General features: G+C 43.4%; 1 protein-coding gene across 2 annotated transcripts in view; it reads left to right on the top strand.

Annotated features, from left to right (window-relative positions):
* The window catches only part of LOC311237405 (scavenger receptor class F member 2-like), a 69,414-nt gene that overhangs the window by 36,021 nt on the left and 18,046 nt on the right, over positions 1–15,347 (top strand). For both annotated transcript variants that reach the window (XM_084325260.1, XM_084325261.1), the window contains exons 8-10: positions 1,657–1,774; positions 2,970–3,073; positions 14,707–14,874. In XM_084325260.1, the coding sequence (XP_084181386.1) occupies positions 1,657–1,774; positions 2,970–3,073; positions 14,707–14,874 (390 nt within the window). The remainder of the gene's footprint in view (positions 1–1,656; positions 1,775–2,969; positions 3,074–14,706; positions 14,875–15,347) is intronic.

Below are 15,347 nucleotides of genomic sequence, written 5' to 3'. Positions count from 1 at the left end.
TGCAAAAAGATTAATCCAATTCCTGATCGTAATTCCAAATATTGATCGCGTTTATTGATCCAAAACACATAATCCACTCTGCTCCCAGTCTCCCCAGTCAATGTTGTATAACGATACTGCATGCCCGAGAAGTAAAACCTGGACCGGACTTCTTTTTTTTATGCACATCCCTAGCCAATCCAATCCAATCCAATGATGTGCAATACCTTCCGGGAGACGATAGGCGGCGGCATTTGCCCTTTTGCGAGCTCAGACCCATTCCCAACGATAACATCAGGTTGGATGGATGAAAATGAATGGATATCGCTAATAAAATAAATAACGATTGGGCGGCCGGGTAGTGCAGCGGACTAAGCGTCTGTCTACCACCACAGAGACAGTGGGATCGAATGTAGCTGTGGTGCTTCCGGGTTGGCCGACCGCCCATACTAACACAATAGGCAGTGTTAGAGGGTGGGAAACCCGGCGAGGGTGTGTCCTGGTCATTGTAAACAGCGACTCCTACAGTTCGGTTGGGGTGCCTGCACAGCAAGGGAAGGATCTAAGAGAGGTAGTGTGACCTTCCATACGTTACACTCCCAGTGAGAGTCCGCGCTGCCAGGTGAAAAGAAGCGGTGGGCTGGGTACACATGTGTCGGAGGAAGCATGTGATAGTCCCCGCCCTCCCGGACCGACGGTAGGGGGTAGAGTGCGCAACGACCAGGAAGGGGATTGGAAATTGGCATAACGACTAACATTGTAATGGGAGAAAAACGGAAAAAAGGAGGAAAAAGATCATTAAAAAAAAAAATAATAATAACAATTAAAACCCGACTATACTCGTGATTGGCGCTCAAGCGTCGGCGAGTTAACCCGACTATACTCGTGACTGGCGTCCAATGAGTTAAGGAGAGAGAGAGAGAGAGAGAGAGAGAGAGAGAGAGAGAGAGAGAGAGAGAGAGAGAGAGAGAGAGAGAGAGAGAGAGAGAGAGAGAGAGAGAGAGAGAGAGAGAGAGAGAGAGAGAGAGAGAGAGAGACTGAGACTTGTTATGCGCAGCGCTAGTCAGTCTCGGAGTTGTCTCGGAATGGATTTGGTAGCTTTTTCTGGGTCTCCGTAGACCGTGCCACGCCACTGTTTAAAGTCATAGTGAAGAATGATTTATATGAAAACCGATTTATGTATAATTTAGCTAGCTCGCCAAGGTTACTGTGATTAAAGCAAACTTTTATAAAAAAATATATATAAAGATTGTAATATATATAATTTTTTTTTTTTTATATAATTTCTTTTATTATTATAATTTTTCAGGAGGGGCGGGGGGTCCCGTTGGCAGAACATTAATTTCAATATTGTAAATTAAATATTTTCTGAATTTGATGTAAACACTAGCCAAATTGTTACTTAGCTTACCCTCATTGTCTCTACATGTTAAAAAAGGTGAAATACTCAGCAGTATGCACCCAGAATACAAGAAAAGTCCCCTTTAAAAAAGATCACCTGAATGACATTCTATGTTTAAAACGTCAATATGTTTCTAAGACCCTAAACAATCAAATAAGCCTCTCTACTTTTAAGCTTTTTCTACTTTTAGAGTCCCAGGTCTGCTTATTTTCCCAGAGCTGGTGATGGAAGTAAAATAGTTTACAGTTCATAACCTCTGACCTATGACTTTGCAGAGCCCAATCAGAGAATGGGGGTGATAGCAGCGGGGGTGCTGGTCACCTTCCTGCTCCTGCTGCTCCTGTCTCTGCTCTGCTGCTGCTGCCTGTGCACAAATAACAACCTCAACACTGGGTAAGAACTACCTCATCACTGGACAGGAGAAGTTTAGAACAACCTCAACACTGGGTAAGAACTACCTCATTACTGGACAGGAGATGTTTAGAACAACCTGAATACTGGGTAAGAACTACCTCATTACTGGACAGGAGAAGTTTAGAACAACCTCGACACTGGGTAAGAACTACCTCATTACTGGACAGGAGAAGTTTAGAACAACCTCAACACTGGGTAAGAACTACCTCATTACTGGACAGGAGAAGTTTAGAACAACCTCAATACTGGGTAAGAACTACCTCAACACCGGGTAAGAACTACCTCACTACTGGATAGGAGAAGTTTAGAACAACCTCACTACTGAGTACAGGTAACTACCTCAATACTGAGTAAGAACGACCTCAACACTTGCAGAACTAAATATAAGATAGGAGATGTTTAGAACTACTTCAATACTTGGTAATAACTAAATATAAGATAGAGACATTTAGAACTACCTCAATACTAAGTAAGAACAACCTCAAATAACTAAATATAAGATAGAGATGTTTAGAACAACCACAATACTGGGTAAGAACTACTGTAACTCAGTACTGGGTAAAAACAACATCAATACTGGGTAATTTGATACTGGATAGGAGAGGTTTAGAACAGCCTCAGCACTGGATAAGAACTACCTCAATACTGGGTACCTTAATACTGGATAGGAGAAGTTTAGAACCACCCCAGCACTACACAGCAATGTACAAAGGTAAATAAGAATGAAATCTAAATCTAAATATGATAAAAAGATGAGCACAAGTTTATTATATATATTTTCTTTTCATCTAAAATAAACTGATATCTACAGATATGAATATGAGGAAATTAAATGAAAAGACAGGAGAATTCATTGTGATGTAATCAAAGTCCTCATGCTGTTATGTGCTACAGTATATTGTGGTACGAGGTTGTGTATGTATGTATTGGATTAGTGTGTTTACCGCAGGGCTCTTTAGGTTATTAGTGTCGGTTGCAGACTGCGGCTGGGAAAGATACAGTCTGTAGTGGGAAAATAAGTGCTGTTGATATGTTTGTAACAGTGTGTTAAATCTATTTGTGGTGGATCCGTGTGATGTGGCGGTGGGGGCCCGACGCAGATAAATCTGTGTGTTGGAAACGCTGTACGCTGCTCAGATGTCATTGTTTGTTTTTCTGTGGATTTCACACCCAGTTCTGAGAAGAAAGCCAAGCGGAGACTCTGCGGAGGTTTCACCAGAATCAGCTCCAAGTTCCCCCGCATCCCATTGAGGAGGCAGAAGCTGCCAAAGGTCCTCGGTGAGGATATACCTTCTTTCTGCCAGATAGTTCAAGTCTGCTTCTTAAATGTCTTCCTGAGGAAAAATGAAAATGTTTCTAAACATATACTTTGTGTACTTTTAGTATATGTTTTAAGTATTCAGAAAGTATAAAAATAGCACACCTTTTAAAAGTTTTAATATGTTCACAATTTGAAGTACAACTTAAGTTTGATAAAAATATCAGTTTTATTGGTTTTACTTGGATTACATTTACAGCATATTAATGACTATCATACTAAATATGTCCTTTGAGTTAGTACATGAAAGCACATACTGTAAGAAGTACCAAAAATACATTGCAAGTATACTCTCAGAAAAGTAGAAATACATTTAACTCATTCACGGCCACTAGCTTTCGCCATCTGCACTGTTTGGGGCCAGCGTTAATGACCATTTTAGCTATGTTTGCAGACCCATTGTGTGTTCTGTATTATAGCTATGGAGACAATAGTATGGCTCATTTTACAGGCATTGTTCATGGTCCATTACTGACTAATCAGCCCGAAACTGTAGTTTGTTACACGCTACACGCTAAACAGCGCCCCATTTCCGGAATAATCCAGTCTTTTTCCATAGATCGCGAGATAGGATGCATTATATGCAATAAGGCCGAATCGTTCTGGTTGATTCCCTGAAACCCCAAATTCGGTACAATAGACATAGGGGGTCCTTACCTTAGCCAGAAGGTAATCCAAAAAGAATAATTCCAATGATCCCATTGGCGATCGCGATTACTCGTTTATATGTAATTACATGTGTTTACGGGACACTATAGGTTTTGAGCAGATATGCTAGCGATTGCTTTAGAAGAGCTCCTCCCCCTCAGAGCGAGTCTCGTTAGTCCAGTTCATTCATTGACTCTCCTGACCCATTTCTTTCTGAGTTCAAAAGGTAGGCGATACAGGCGGCTGGGTGGCGCAGCGGATTAAGAGCTCGTCACCAACGCGAGAGATACTGGTATCGAATCCGGCTGTCAGTGTTGCCTGCGGCTTGGCCGGCCATCATACTGGCTCAATTGGCAGAGTCAGCGGGAGGGAAGCTGGTGGGGTGGTATTCTGGTCGTTGTAAACAGCGACTCCTACAGGTCGGTCAGGACGCCTGCACAGCGAGGGAGGGAGATGGTGAGGGTAGTGTGACCTCCCACACGTTACACCTCACCAATGAGAGTCCGCGCTGGCAGGTGAAAAGATGCTGCTGGCTGTCTCCTATGTCTCGGAGGAAGCATCTGATATACTTCAGGGCTCCCTAGACCGACCAGTGGGGGGCACATGCGAGCAATGGCCAGGAAGGGGAGGGGGGAATTGGCATAACGACTAAAATGGGATGGGAGAAAAACACAGAAAAACAGGAGGAGAAAAAGTTAAAATGATATTCGATCGCCATTGCAATTCCAACGTAGGTAGATGAATCATAGACACATAGAGGGCTCCGGGTGACTGTATAGAATGCGGATCAAAGGAAAAGATCAAAGGATAAAAACCAACGCATGGCGAGATAACCCGACTATACTCGGGTATGGCCGTGAAAGAGTTAACACACTTTAAATAGTAAAAATATAATTTCAGATATAAAAAATAAATAAAAAATCTCTTTACGAAATTAGAAGATAGCATCATCAGCCTCACTTTTTATTTCTGGCATCACTTTGTCATTACTGTTTTTGTAGTTTATATTTAGTTTAGTTTTGAGATGTCAAAGCCAGTGGCTGTCTGGAAGGAACATTGCTCTGACTCCTCCTCCAACCACATACATACACACGCACGCACGCACGCACGCACGCACGCACGCACGCACGCACGCACACACGCACGCACGCACACACACACACACACACACACACACACACACACACACACACACACACACACACACACACACACACACACACACACACACACACACACACACACACACACACACACACACACACACACACACACACACACACCGTTTCCCTACATTCCAACTGGGCCCCTCTGGACCACTAACAGGAAGTGGCAGAAGTGATCCAAACCTGCAATTTCTCCATACTGGATGGGGGGGGGGGGGGAGCAGGAGATGGAGGGGTGGACCTGGGGGGTTGTTGGGGAGAGAAAATTAGCTGAGTAATATTTAATAGTGACACACAGTACATCATAAAATCGAAGAAACAACATGCTGTGATGTGAATGCCGTCCATGTTAGTGCATTCAATAATTTTAATGCAAAAAAAGTGTCCTCTGTTCTTTCATTTTCAGCATTGTCTATCGCAGAACACATTCCATTGTGGGCAGAGTGTATGCTTGGTTTCATTCCAGCCTTGCCTAAACACCAGCTGATGATTTCACTAATTGGCTCACCTCTTCAACTAACTCACCTGGTGCAATGTATAGTTAAAATAAAAACTTGGCCCACGATGGAATGAGTTTGAGACCCCTGGGCCCTCATTCATCAACGTGTTCTACGCACAGATCTGTGCTTACCCTGTGCGTACGATCATTTCTAAGCAAAGAGTGGGATTCATCAATTTCAATTTGAACTTGACTCCGTGCTTACATCTACGCACAGGTCAGACCACACTTACCTGACGCCCAGTGGTAGAATATATTATTACAACAAGGAAATGAGCTTCTGTGCATAATAACACTGGCATGTTCTGTACGAACCGTAGTTCATTATAGTTCATTGTAAAATAGCAACAGTAGTGTAATTATGGTCAAAACCCTATAAATAGCATTTGGAATAATAGATCTTTCTCTCAGAATGAATGCAGCATGGTTTATATAGCGTTATCGGAATATACGGGGTGTAGGCTACTGACTGACTGCGCTCCGCGTAGCTTGATTGATTGATTGATTGAAAAGTTTATTAACAGATTGCAGAATGGGTACAGTACAGTACAGCTCAGTACATACAATTGTTAATTGGGGATGCAGACCAACTTTCGTCTTGTTTACATCAGGGTCCCCCATTTTCAATTCATCATAAATCATAAAGCTCAACTCGTTATTATTTTGCGCACAGACCGCCGAAACACGGGAACGTTTTGATTATATTTAAAAGGCTTTACGTTAAACGAAACAAGTGGAATTTCGAAGCTGTAAGCAGAATAAGTCATATGAATATAGTGTTCTTCCCCCTTTTTACTGTATAAGAAAGAATAGAAAACGCATTGCAATGACACCATGCAGATAGTGGACAGACTATGTATATGATGGGATTCAAGTTCGCGTTTTTGTTGCTCATAGGCATGCTGTCAGAGTATGATATCTTAATCAAACATTCTAGAACATTTGTCGTCACAGATCATGTCCTAATAGAACATAGGCTATGGCATGGATCGTGATATTGTGTGGACTGTAATTATTACTGTACCGGTACCACCCATTGTGACAACAGCCTTGTGAGTCCCGCACACAAACATGATGGAATTCAAGTTCATGTATTGAAAGGCATGCCTACATCATACATGCAGTGAGATTCATTGTTCTTGTATATGCTCTCTATTATTGTTTATATAGGCTACCCAATACTGACATCAAAATAGATTGTAGTATGCCTCTAGAAATCATATGCAGCAGGTAGAAAATTGACGGGAGATCCATCGCGATTTGGAATAGAATTGAGGAGAACTTTAATCCCTGGGTATCAATCAAACAACACGGGAAAAGGCAGTCATATTCCAGCGCGGTCTTTATTAGCCGACAACAAAATAGATGCCTCTAAAAATCATATAGCCAATCGAACACAACTAATAAAGGCATTCATATTACAGCACGGTTATAATGACACACAACCAACGCCAAACAGTGGTCAACGAACGGTCTTTATTAGTATTCTGAGCTGTCCAGGCAGAATTGCAGCAATGGTCTTAGGGAGCCGTTGATATCTGACATCACCGTTTACAAGTCCGCCTTTTATTATTTATCCCATAATACGCGATAGTGTCTTCTTGGTTCGACAGCAGTGAACAATCTTTGTGGAGTTTCTCAGGGTTCCGCTCGGGTCAGTCTATTATTTCACATCCCATGGGGGGTGTTTCCTCATTTTCATGACCATATATGGATAATCATGCAGGAGCATTGACGGTAGAACAAAGTGGTATTCATCAACACGGAGGGGCATAGAGCCTGCGTACGCACCGTGTGATGAATCCCGACTTCCCTGTGCGTACACTAGTTCTACATTCCGTGCTTACGTGTGGAAATAGAAATGTTCTACGCACACTATTGATGAATGAGGGCCCTGGTCTATCCCTTTCAGAATTTTTTTTTACTTTTACTTTTTAGTACTTAAGTACATTTAAAAGTAGGACTTTTTTACTTTTACTCAAGTCTGTTTTTAGCCAGATACTTTGACTTTTACTTGAGTCAGATTTTGAGATGGTACCCATACTTTCACTTAAGTATAATTTCTGGGTACTTTTTACACCCCTGCTAGCCGGCTGGCAGGCTCACCGGGGTCCCAGTGTCCCACTAGAGACTAGTGTTTACAACAGCCACGGGTGCGGGAGGGAGGAGGAGCAGCAGACGCCGCAGCTTTCTCCTTGTGTCTGAGTTCAGTTCAGTTCGGCTCACTATAGGAGGTCGAACGCGTCGAAAATATGAAGCAATACTAACTTTACTTTTCTTCATAGCTAAATGAATCAGACAGTCAGCCAGTCTATCAGAGTGAGTGCTCAGTCGATTGTTCCCGCTGATCATACCTGCTGAGTGCTCACTGCTCAGCTCGCGTGAGTGACGTCATCGCGTCATCACACGCCTTGGATAATTTAGGAGTGAAATGCGAATGCAAGGCTTGAAAGCACTACTCGCAAGCCCGCCCCCAGATAATATTTACCATTCGCAACGGCCAATTAAAGGGGCAATTCGCGATCATCTCGTCGCAGTGTACAGCCCTGACAGACGGTCTGTGTGTGCTCATGTGTACTTGTGAGTGGAGAGTTCAGTGTTCAGTGTTCTGATGGCCTGGGGGAAGAAGCTGAGCCGGAGTCTCTCTGTTTTTGCAGCGTGTGACCGTAGGCACTTGCCTGACCGCAGCAGCTTGAACAGGCTGTTGTTGGGGTGGTGGGGGTCTTTCATAATTCTGCAGCCTCTGGATTTGCACCTCCTGTTATATAAGTCCTGCAGGGGTGGTAGTGCAATAACCGTAGTACGCTCTGCTGAGTGCACCACTCTCTGGAGTGCCTTCCTGTCCTGTGCCGTGCTGTTTCCAAACCAGGCAGTGATGTTTCCAGTCAGAATGCTCTCTACAGCCCCGGAATAGAAGGAGTGGAGTATCTTACCCGATACTCTGAACTTCCTTAGCTCTCTCAGGTGATAGAGGCGCTGTTATCCCATCTGGGCCTGCAGCTTTCCGAGTATTTACACCCATGAACGCTAATCTCACGCTGTGTACCCTCAATGAGAGAGTATGTGTGTCCCCCGTGGATGAACCCCCCCTCCCAGGGGCAGCCGGTGCGTCAGTGACGTTGTTAGCCGGTGAGCTAACGTCGCCACTGCTCGCTCCAAACCTGGCGTAAAAGAAGTTGAGTTCATCCACGAGAGAGGCATCGGCACTCACTATTGAGGGGGGCTGACTTTATAATCAGTTATCGTTCGTACTCCCCGCCATAAGCCTATCGTGTCGTTCTGTGCCATCTGTGTTTCCATCTTGTTCGCATATCGCAGCCCAAACCTCTTTGCGTAGCATATAGGCTGCTACCTTGTAATCTTCCATACTTCCCGATGCTCGGCCCGAGTTGTAAGCAGCGGTACAAGCATTCAGGGCCACTCGGATGGAGTTGTCCACCCACGGTTTCTGGTTTGGGAAAACCTGCACCTTTTTCGTGGGGACAATACCGTCAGCTAACGTTGCTATAAAGCTAACAACAACATCAGCATATTCACTGAGGTTACTGGAGCTCAACCAGAGCATGCCCCAGTCGACGTCATCCAGTGCGTCTTGTAGCGTGGCCTCTGAGCTCTCTGACCACTGCTTCACCTCTCGCGACACAACAGCCTCTCTGGCTCTTTGTTTGTAGCCGGGCAAAAGAAAGATGGCGTCGTGATCAGATTTACCTAGCGGAGGTGCTGGTACTGCCTTATAGCCCTGTTTGAAAGGGGTGTAGCAGTGATCCAACGTGTTTCCCCCCCTAGTGGTGCATGTGATATGTTGGTAGAAGTTTGGCATAACTTTTTTTAAATTAGCCTTGTTGAAGTCGCCGGCTACGATCATAGCCGCGTCTGGATGTTTGTTTTGGTGCTTGTTCAAATGGTCCTGTAGGTCTGCCAGAGCTCTGGTGGTATCTGCTTACGGTGGGATGTATACTGCTGTTGTTATTATTGCTGTGAATTCCTGGGGGAGATAAAACGGGCGACAAAGGATGGATAAATGCTCAAGGTCCAGCAAGCAGGAGCGGGAAATAATCTTCACCTCCTTGGGACTGCACCAGCCGTTGTTGGTCAGGAAGCAGACCGCTCCACCTATGGACTTTCCAGAGAAGGAATCAGATGGGATGATGTTGTGATCCGGTGTTGATGGCTTCAACCATGTCTCCGTAAAGCATAGGATGTTGCAGTCCCTCACGTCCCGTTGGAATCTAATCCTTGCACGGAGATCATCCATTTTATTCTCCAGCGAACGTACATTCGCCAACAGAATCGATGGGATTGCGGGCCGGTAAGCAGAACTCTTTAGCCTGATTCTGATTCCAATTCTCCATCCTCTGTGCTTCCGTTTGATCGCGCCGCCTTTTCCATTGTCCTCGTCCTTGTCTCGTCTTATCTCCGATCGCCAATCTTGGCAAAAAGTGTCATTAACACTAGCACAGCCATGACACAATGACACAAATTCCCGCCGGGAACGGGTCGGGTCAGATGACCCGACAGCCTTTAGAATGGAGATGGGAGGGAGAGAAGGGAGGGAGGGTCAATGAGGGAGGGAGGGAGGGAGGGAGAAGGAGAAAGGGACGGAGGGAGAGAGGGAGGGAGAGAGGAAGGGAGGGAGGGAGAGGAAGTGAGAAGGAGGGAGAGGGAGGTATAGAGAGAGGGAAAGAGAGGGAGAAAGAGAGAGAGGGAGGGAGGGAGAGGGAGGGAGAAGGAGAGAGAGAGGGAGGGAGGGAGAGAAAGGGAGAGAGAGAAAGGGAGGGAGAGAGTAAAAGGGAGGGAGGGTCAAGGAGGGAGGGAGGTGGCCGCTCAGCAGAAATAGCTGAAATAACGTTCTAATTCCATTTTCCTGAAGTCATTTTGAAATTTCAGAAACCGTGCGAGATAAAATGGGTACTTTTAGGAAAAGTCATTGAGTGACAGAGCTGGAGCTCGACCGAGTGACAAGGATACATTTATTGAAAATGCCTAGGGGTCATGTGACCCCTTGTCGGCTGTGCTAGTGTTAAACTCCTCTTTCAGTCCGGAGTTTAAGTCCATAAGTGACTGGCGGTCGTACAACGTCCATGCCAGTGTGGTTTTTATAAAAAAATTATTAAAAATAAACATAACAACTAAAAGTGCGCACAATCACTGTGGAGCAAAACCAACGGCGGCTGACCTCGGTTGCGCCATTGAGAGATATTACTATTATAAACAACAAAACAAGTCATAGTGGCTTTATCAACATTTTACCTACTCTACTACACCACTTTTCTTTTGAAAGTGGTTACCAATGGTTACATGCAGCCATACTGGAAGAAAGAGAATGACATAAACATTCCCCTTAATTGGCTGATATAAATTTCTGTCTCCTGAGCCGTTCAGCCATTGTGTAGTGTGATCAAGTTTCAAGTTTCAAGTTTCTTTAATAGTTGTCATACAGAAGTACAGAATACTTTTATACAAAATGCTTCTTACTGTTACGCTCCAGAGACTGTGCAAGACAAGATAAGTATGAAATAAAATAACATAGTATAGCATGTAAATTAGAAGTAAAAAAAACGAGGTCACCCATGCGATCCGGATATGGCGTGAAACACAAAAAAAATATCCTAACCCACAAAAATGGCACAATCACACTCCCTTATTCAATAACAATGCACTCTTAATTGAAAAACGTCCTATAAGATTCCCTATATGGGAAGAGCAAGGCATACACTCATTAGGGGATGTTTTTAACAACCAGGGTTTTTGTAGTTATGGAGAAATATGCACAAAATTTTATCTCACCAAGTCCACATGGCTTTTTTACATACAGTTACGGCTATGTTTGAAGTCTCACGGTGTTCCATTAGACATACCAATTGAACACCACAGATACCACAAATTCTTCTATGAAAGAGAGACATCGAGAGGTTTTGTTTCAGGTTTTTATCATCAATTACTAACGTCCTCATATGAAACCCTCCAACTAGACTCTGTCTGGAGGAGGGATATACCAGACCTGGAAAGTGACTTTGATTGGCAAGGAGCATGGGCAAATGTCCGACTTACATCAAGGAACCCGGACCATCAACAAATCAATCTTAACTATATTCACAGGACATACTTGACTCCTATAAGACTGAACAGAATGGGTCTTAAACAAGACTCCAAATGCTCCCAATGTACAAATGGAGACGAAGGGACATTTATGCACATGTATTGGGACTGCCCACCAGTTAAGGCATTCTGGAAAGATGTGACCCAACAATTATCAAAACTCGTATCTTGGAATATACCAGTACACCCCTCTGTATTACTATTGAATGATGTTTTTGAGTTTGCAGTAAATCCACAGCTAAAGAGATTGGTTTTATCGGGTATCACAGTAGCTAAAAAGCTGATCGCATCACGCTGGTTTCAACCGGAAAAAATTTGCCGGAAAGTTTGGTTTCTTACATATCTCGATGTGATTTATCAAGAAATATCTACAGCAAGAATTCTGGGTCTCAATGAATCCAAAATGTCAATGTGGTTAGAAGTGGTGGAGAGAATAAAACCTAGCTTATAACGGTAGTGTCTGGTTAGGAGCGAGGGATAATGGAGGTACTATCCAAAGAGGGGTCCGGGAGGGGGGGGTTCGAGCTGGAGCATATGTGTGTAGGGTTTTAGATAACAGGTATTAGGGGTATATCCTGTATAAGACATTGGTATAATTGGTAATTTCGTTGGATATACACTGTATACGGTAAAGTATTATTATTAGAGGTGGGCATAGATTCATTTTTTTTATCTAGATTAATCTATCTGCAATCCTGGATTTAATCTAGATTAATCTAGATTAAAATGGCTAAAAAAAAAAAAAAAAAAAACTGCAGAAGGCATTCAAAATATGTGTGTTCTACCCAAATAATGACCAGAAGTAAGTCCTTACTTTTTCTTTCCTCCTTATGTTTCTCAGGCCAGGTGGCCCATTACACCATGAGCCCATCTCCCGTTTCCAAAATGCATTACAGACTGTTTGAAAAAGCTGTTTTGCTATGATAATTGGTAATGAAATATCAAAATAATGTTCAATAAGATGTACTTGTGTTTAATAAGTTGTTTTATTCAGAAGTTAACACAAATAAATAATATTACCAGTACAGTACAGTATCTAGCACTCTCAGGAGCAAAACAGAAAGAATCATTTCAAACTTGAACTATGTGACATGGCTTGAATCAACTGCTCCAGTGGAGTTGCTCAGTGGCCAGTGGTTGTACTGGGCAGCTCCCAGGTGTGAATGGAACTGTGTGAATGTGAAGCAGGGCGTTCCTGAAAAAGAGCATCTGTGCTCAGCGAACCTACCCTGGGTAAATAAAGGTAAAAAAACAAAATGTAAAAAAATTAAAAATAATTTTTTTTTTTTTTTTTGATTAATGCGTTAATTATATTATCGCGCGATACTAGTATAGCGTTAACGCAGCACGTTAACGCCGTTAACGGCCCAGCTCTAATTATTATATATTTTTTTTTGCTTTCTGTTTCTGTGCTTGCATGTCATTTTAGCCATCTTAATTGTTAGTTTCATTATGTATTGTGTGTTGAGTACTGACTTTTAATAATTTTGTTTTGCAATAATAATAAAAAAAAAATTAAATAAAAAAAAAAATTAGGTCACAGTGTTCAGTATAGACATATGTACAATGTTCGATGCAGAATAGACGTAACTGAGTTACCATATAATATACAATACTGTGCAGTGTACTAATATACAATACTATAGTGCAAGGCAGAAATGGGATGAGGTGCAATTTAGGTACAATTTACAGTAGGTGTACGAGTTGTAGTGCAAATCCTTTATCAATAAATATAAAGTGTGTTTGTGTGATCTAAAGTGTGGAGAGTGGGTGCTGCAGTGTGTTGTTTGTTTAAGTGAGTGTGTGCGTGTGGGTGTGTGTGCTGTGTGCATTTGATGGTTGTTGCATAGTGTTTATTGTTCGTTTAGCAGCCTGATGGCCTGGGGATAGAAGCTTCTTCTGAGTCTTTCTGTGCTCGCCTTCGCTTGTTGTAAATGTTCTGGAGGGTGGGAAGCCCCCCTCCAATTGTGCGTCCGGCTGAACGTGTCACTCTTTGTAGTCTGCTACGGTCTTGTGCAGTGCTATTCCCAAACCAGGAGGTGATGTTGCCAGTCAGGATGCTCTCTATTGTACATGAGTAGAAGTTCCTAAGGATCTTCTGACTGACTTGGAACTTCCTTAGGCGCCTGAGGAAGTAGAGGCGTTGTCGTGCCTTCTTCACAACACTGTCAATGTGTGTGGTCCATGTCAAATCCTCGGATATGTGGGCTCCGAGGTACTTGAAACTGTTCACTCTCTCAACCGGTGCCCCGTCGATGCTGAGGGGGCTGTAGTCCTTGACCCTCGACCTCCTGAAGTCCACAATCATCTCTTTTGTTTTGCTGACGTTCAGGGAGAGGCAGTTCTCCTGACACCACTGTGACAGATTCTCTACCTCTTCCAGGTAGGCCCTTTCGTCGTTGGCAGAGATCAGGCCCACCACTACTGTGTCATCAGCAAATTTGATGATGTTGTTGTTGTTCCGCTGTGCTACGCTGATGTGTGCCTGGTGCCAGTGTATGGCAGTGCCTGGTGCCTGGTGCCAGTGTATGGCAGCCATTGAGCCTGCGTAGCCCAAGGTTAGGTGCTACCAGTGGTGGTGAAGGAGGCAATTTCCACCATACATTGTGGGGAGCGCTTTGAGTTTTGATTGATTGATTGAAAACTTTATTAACAGATTGCAGAATGGGTACAGTACAGTACAGCTCAATACATACAATTGTTAAGGAGATGCAGACCAGAGAAAGACTTTCGTCTTGTTTACATCAGGGTCCCCCATTTTCAATTCATCGTAACATATATGACATACATGACATACAGATAGACAGTACTGCTACATCTATACATTTATGACATACCAGATTTGCAATTACAGTACTGTTTGTGATACAAAAAGAGTCCAGAAAGAAAAAGTATATACATTTGACGTAGAAACTGTACATTGGATTGGGTAGGTGGGGGTGGGGGGGGACTGTACATTGGAGGTGGTTGGGTGGGGGGGGGGGTTGGGTAGGAGTGGGGGGGGGGGGGGTTGGGTAGGAGGGGTGGGTGGGGGACACTGTCTAGCGCTATATAAATGTAATATTATTCCATGCAAGAACTCTCTAGGATGAAGAACCAAGCCTGTACAGCTCCAGGCTAAACAAAGCACAGACGGCTGAATTACGGCTGACATGGTGTGTGTTCTGTTTATCCTCACCAGTGTCCCACCATGACCCTGAGAACACCTTTAACTGCAGTTTCATCGAGCCTCCCTCAGCTGTGGAGCATGCCTCCCCCTCCTGCTCCTCCAGAGGCTCCTACTGCTCAGCAGAGACCACAGCGGACTGTCCCGTCTACTCCGTCCATCATGATGCTGAGAACTGCAAAGGTATGACTTTTAGTAGTACTGCTGCTGCTGCTGTTACTACTACTACTACTACTACTACTGATAATGCTGCTGCTACTGCTACTACTGCTGTTACTACTACTACTACTACTACTACTACTACTACTACTACTACTACTACTACTACTACTACTACTACTACTACTACTACTACTACTACTATTACTACTATTACTACTCCATGGCCGCCTAGTTATAGTTGAAAGTGGGGGTGCAAGATCTTTTTTAATTCTTTTTTTTTTATTAGACTTTTTCTTTTCTTTTTTTCTTTTTTGCAAGGGGTGGTTTTTTACATTTAATGAACACCTGTATGTGCAATTTCCTGCAATATAGAGCCTTCAATCTTGACCAAAATAAAGCTGCTCTTTTCACTATAAAACTCAGTTTATATTGCAGTATGATAGCTATAATAATAATAACTTCACTGCGAGGGCTCTTTTAGCTAACGCTAGCTA

Source organism: Notolepis coatsorum (assembly GCF_963971535.1).
Source record: "Notolepis coatsorum genome assembly, chromosome: 11".
NCBI lineage: Eukaryota > Metazoa > Chordata > Actinopteri > Aulopiformes > Paralepididae > Notolepis > Notolepis coatsorum.
Note: the sequence above shows the minus strand (reverse complement) of the source record. Positions and strands in the feature narration are given on the sequence as shown.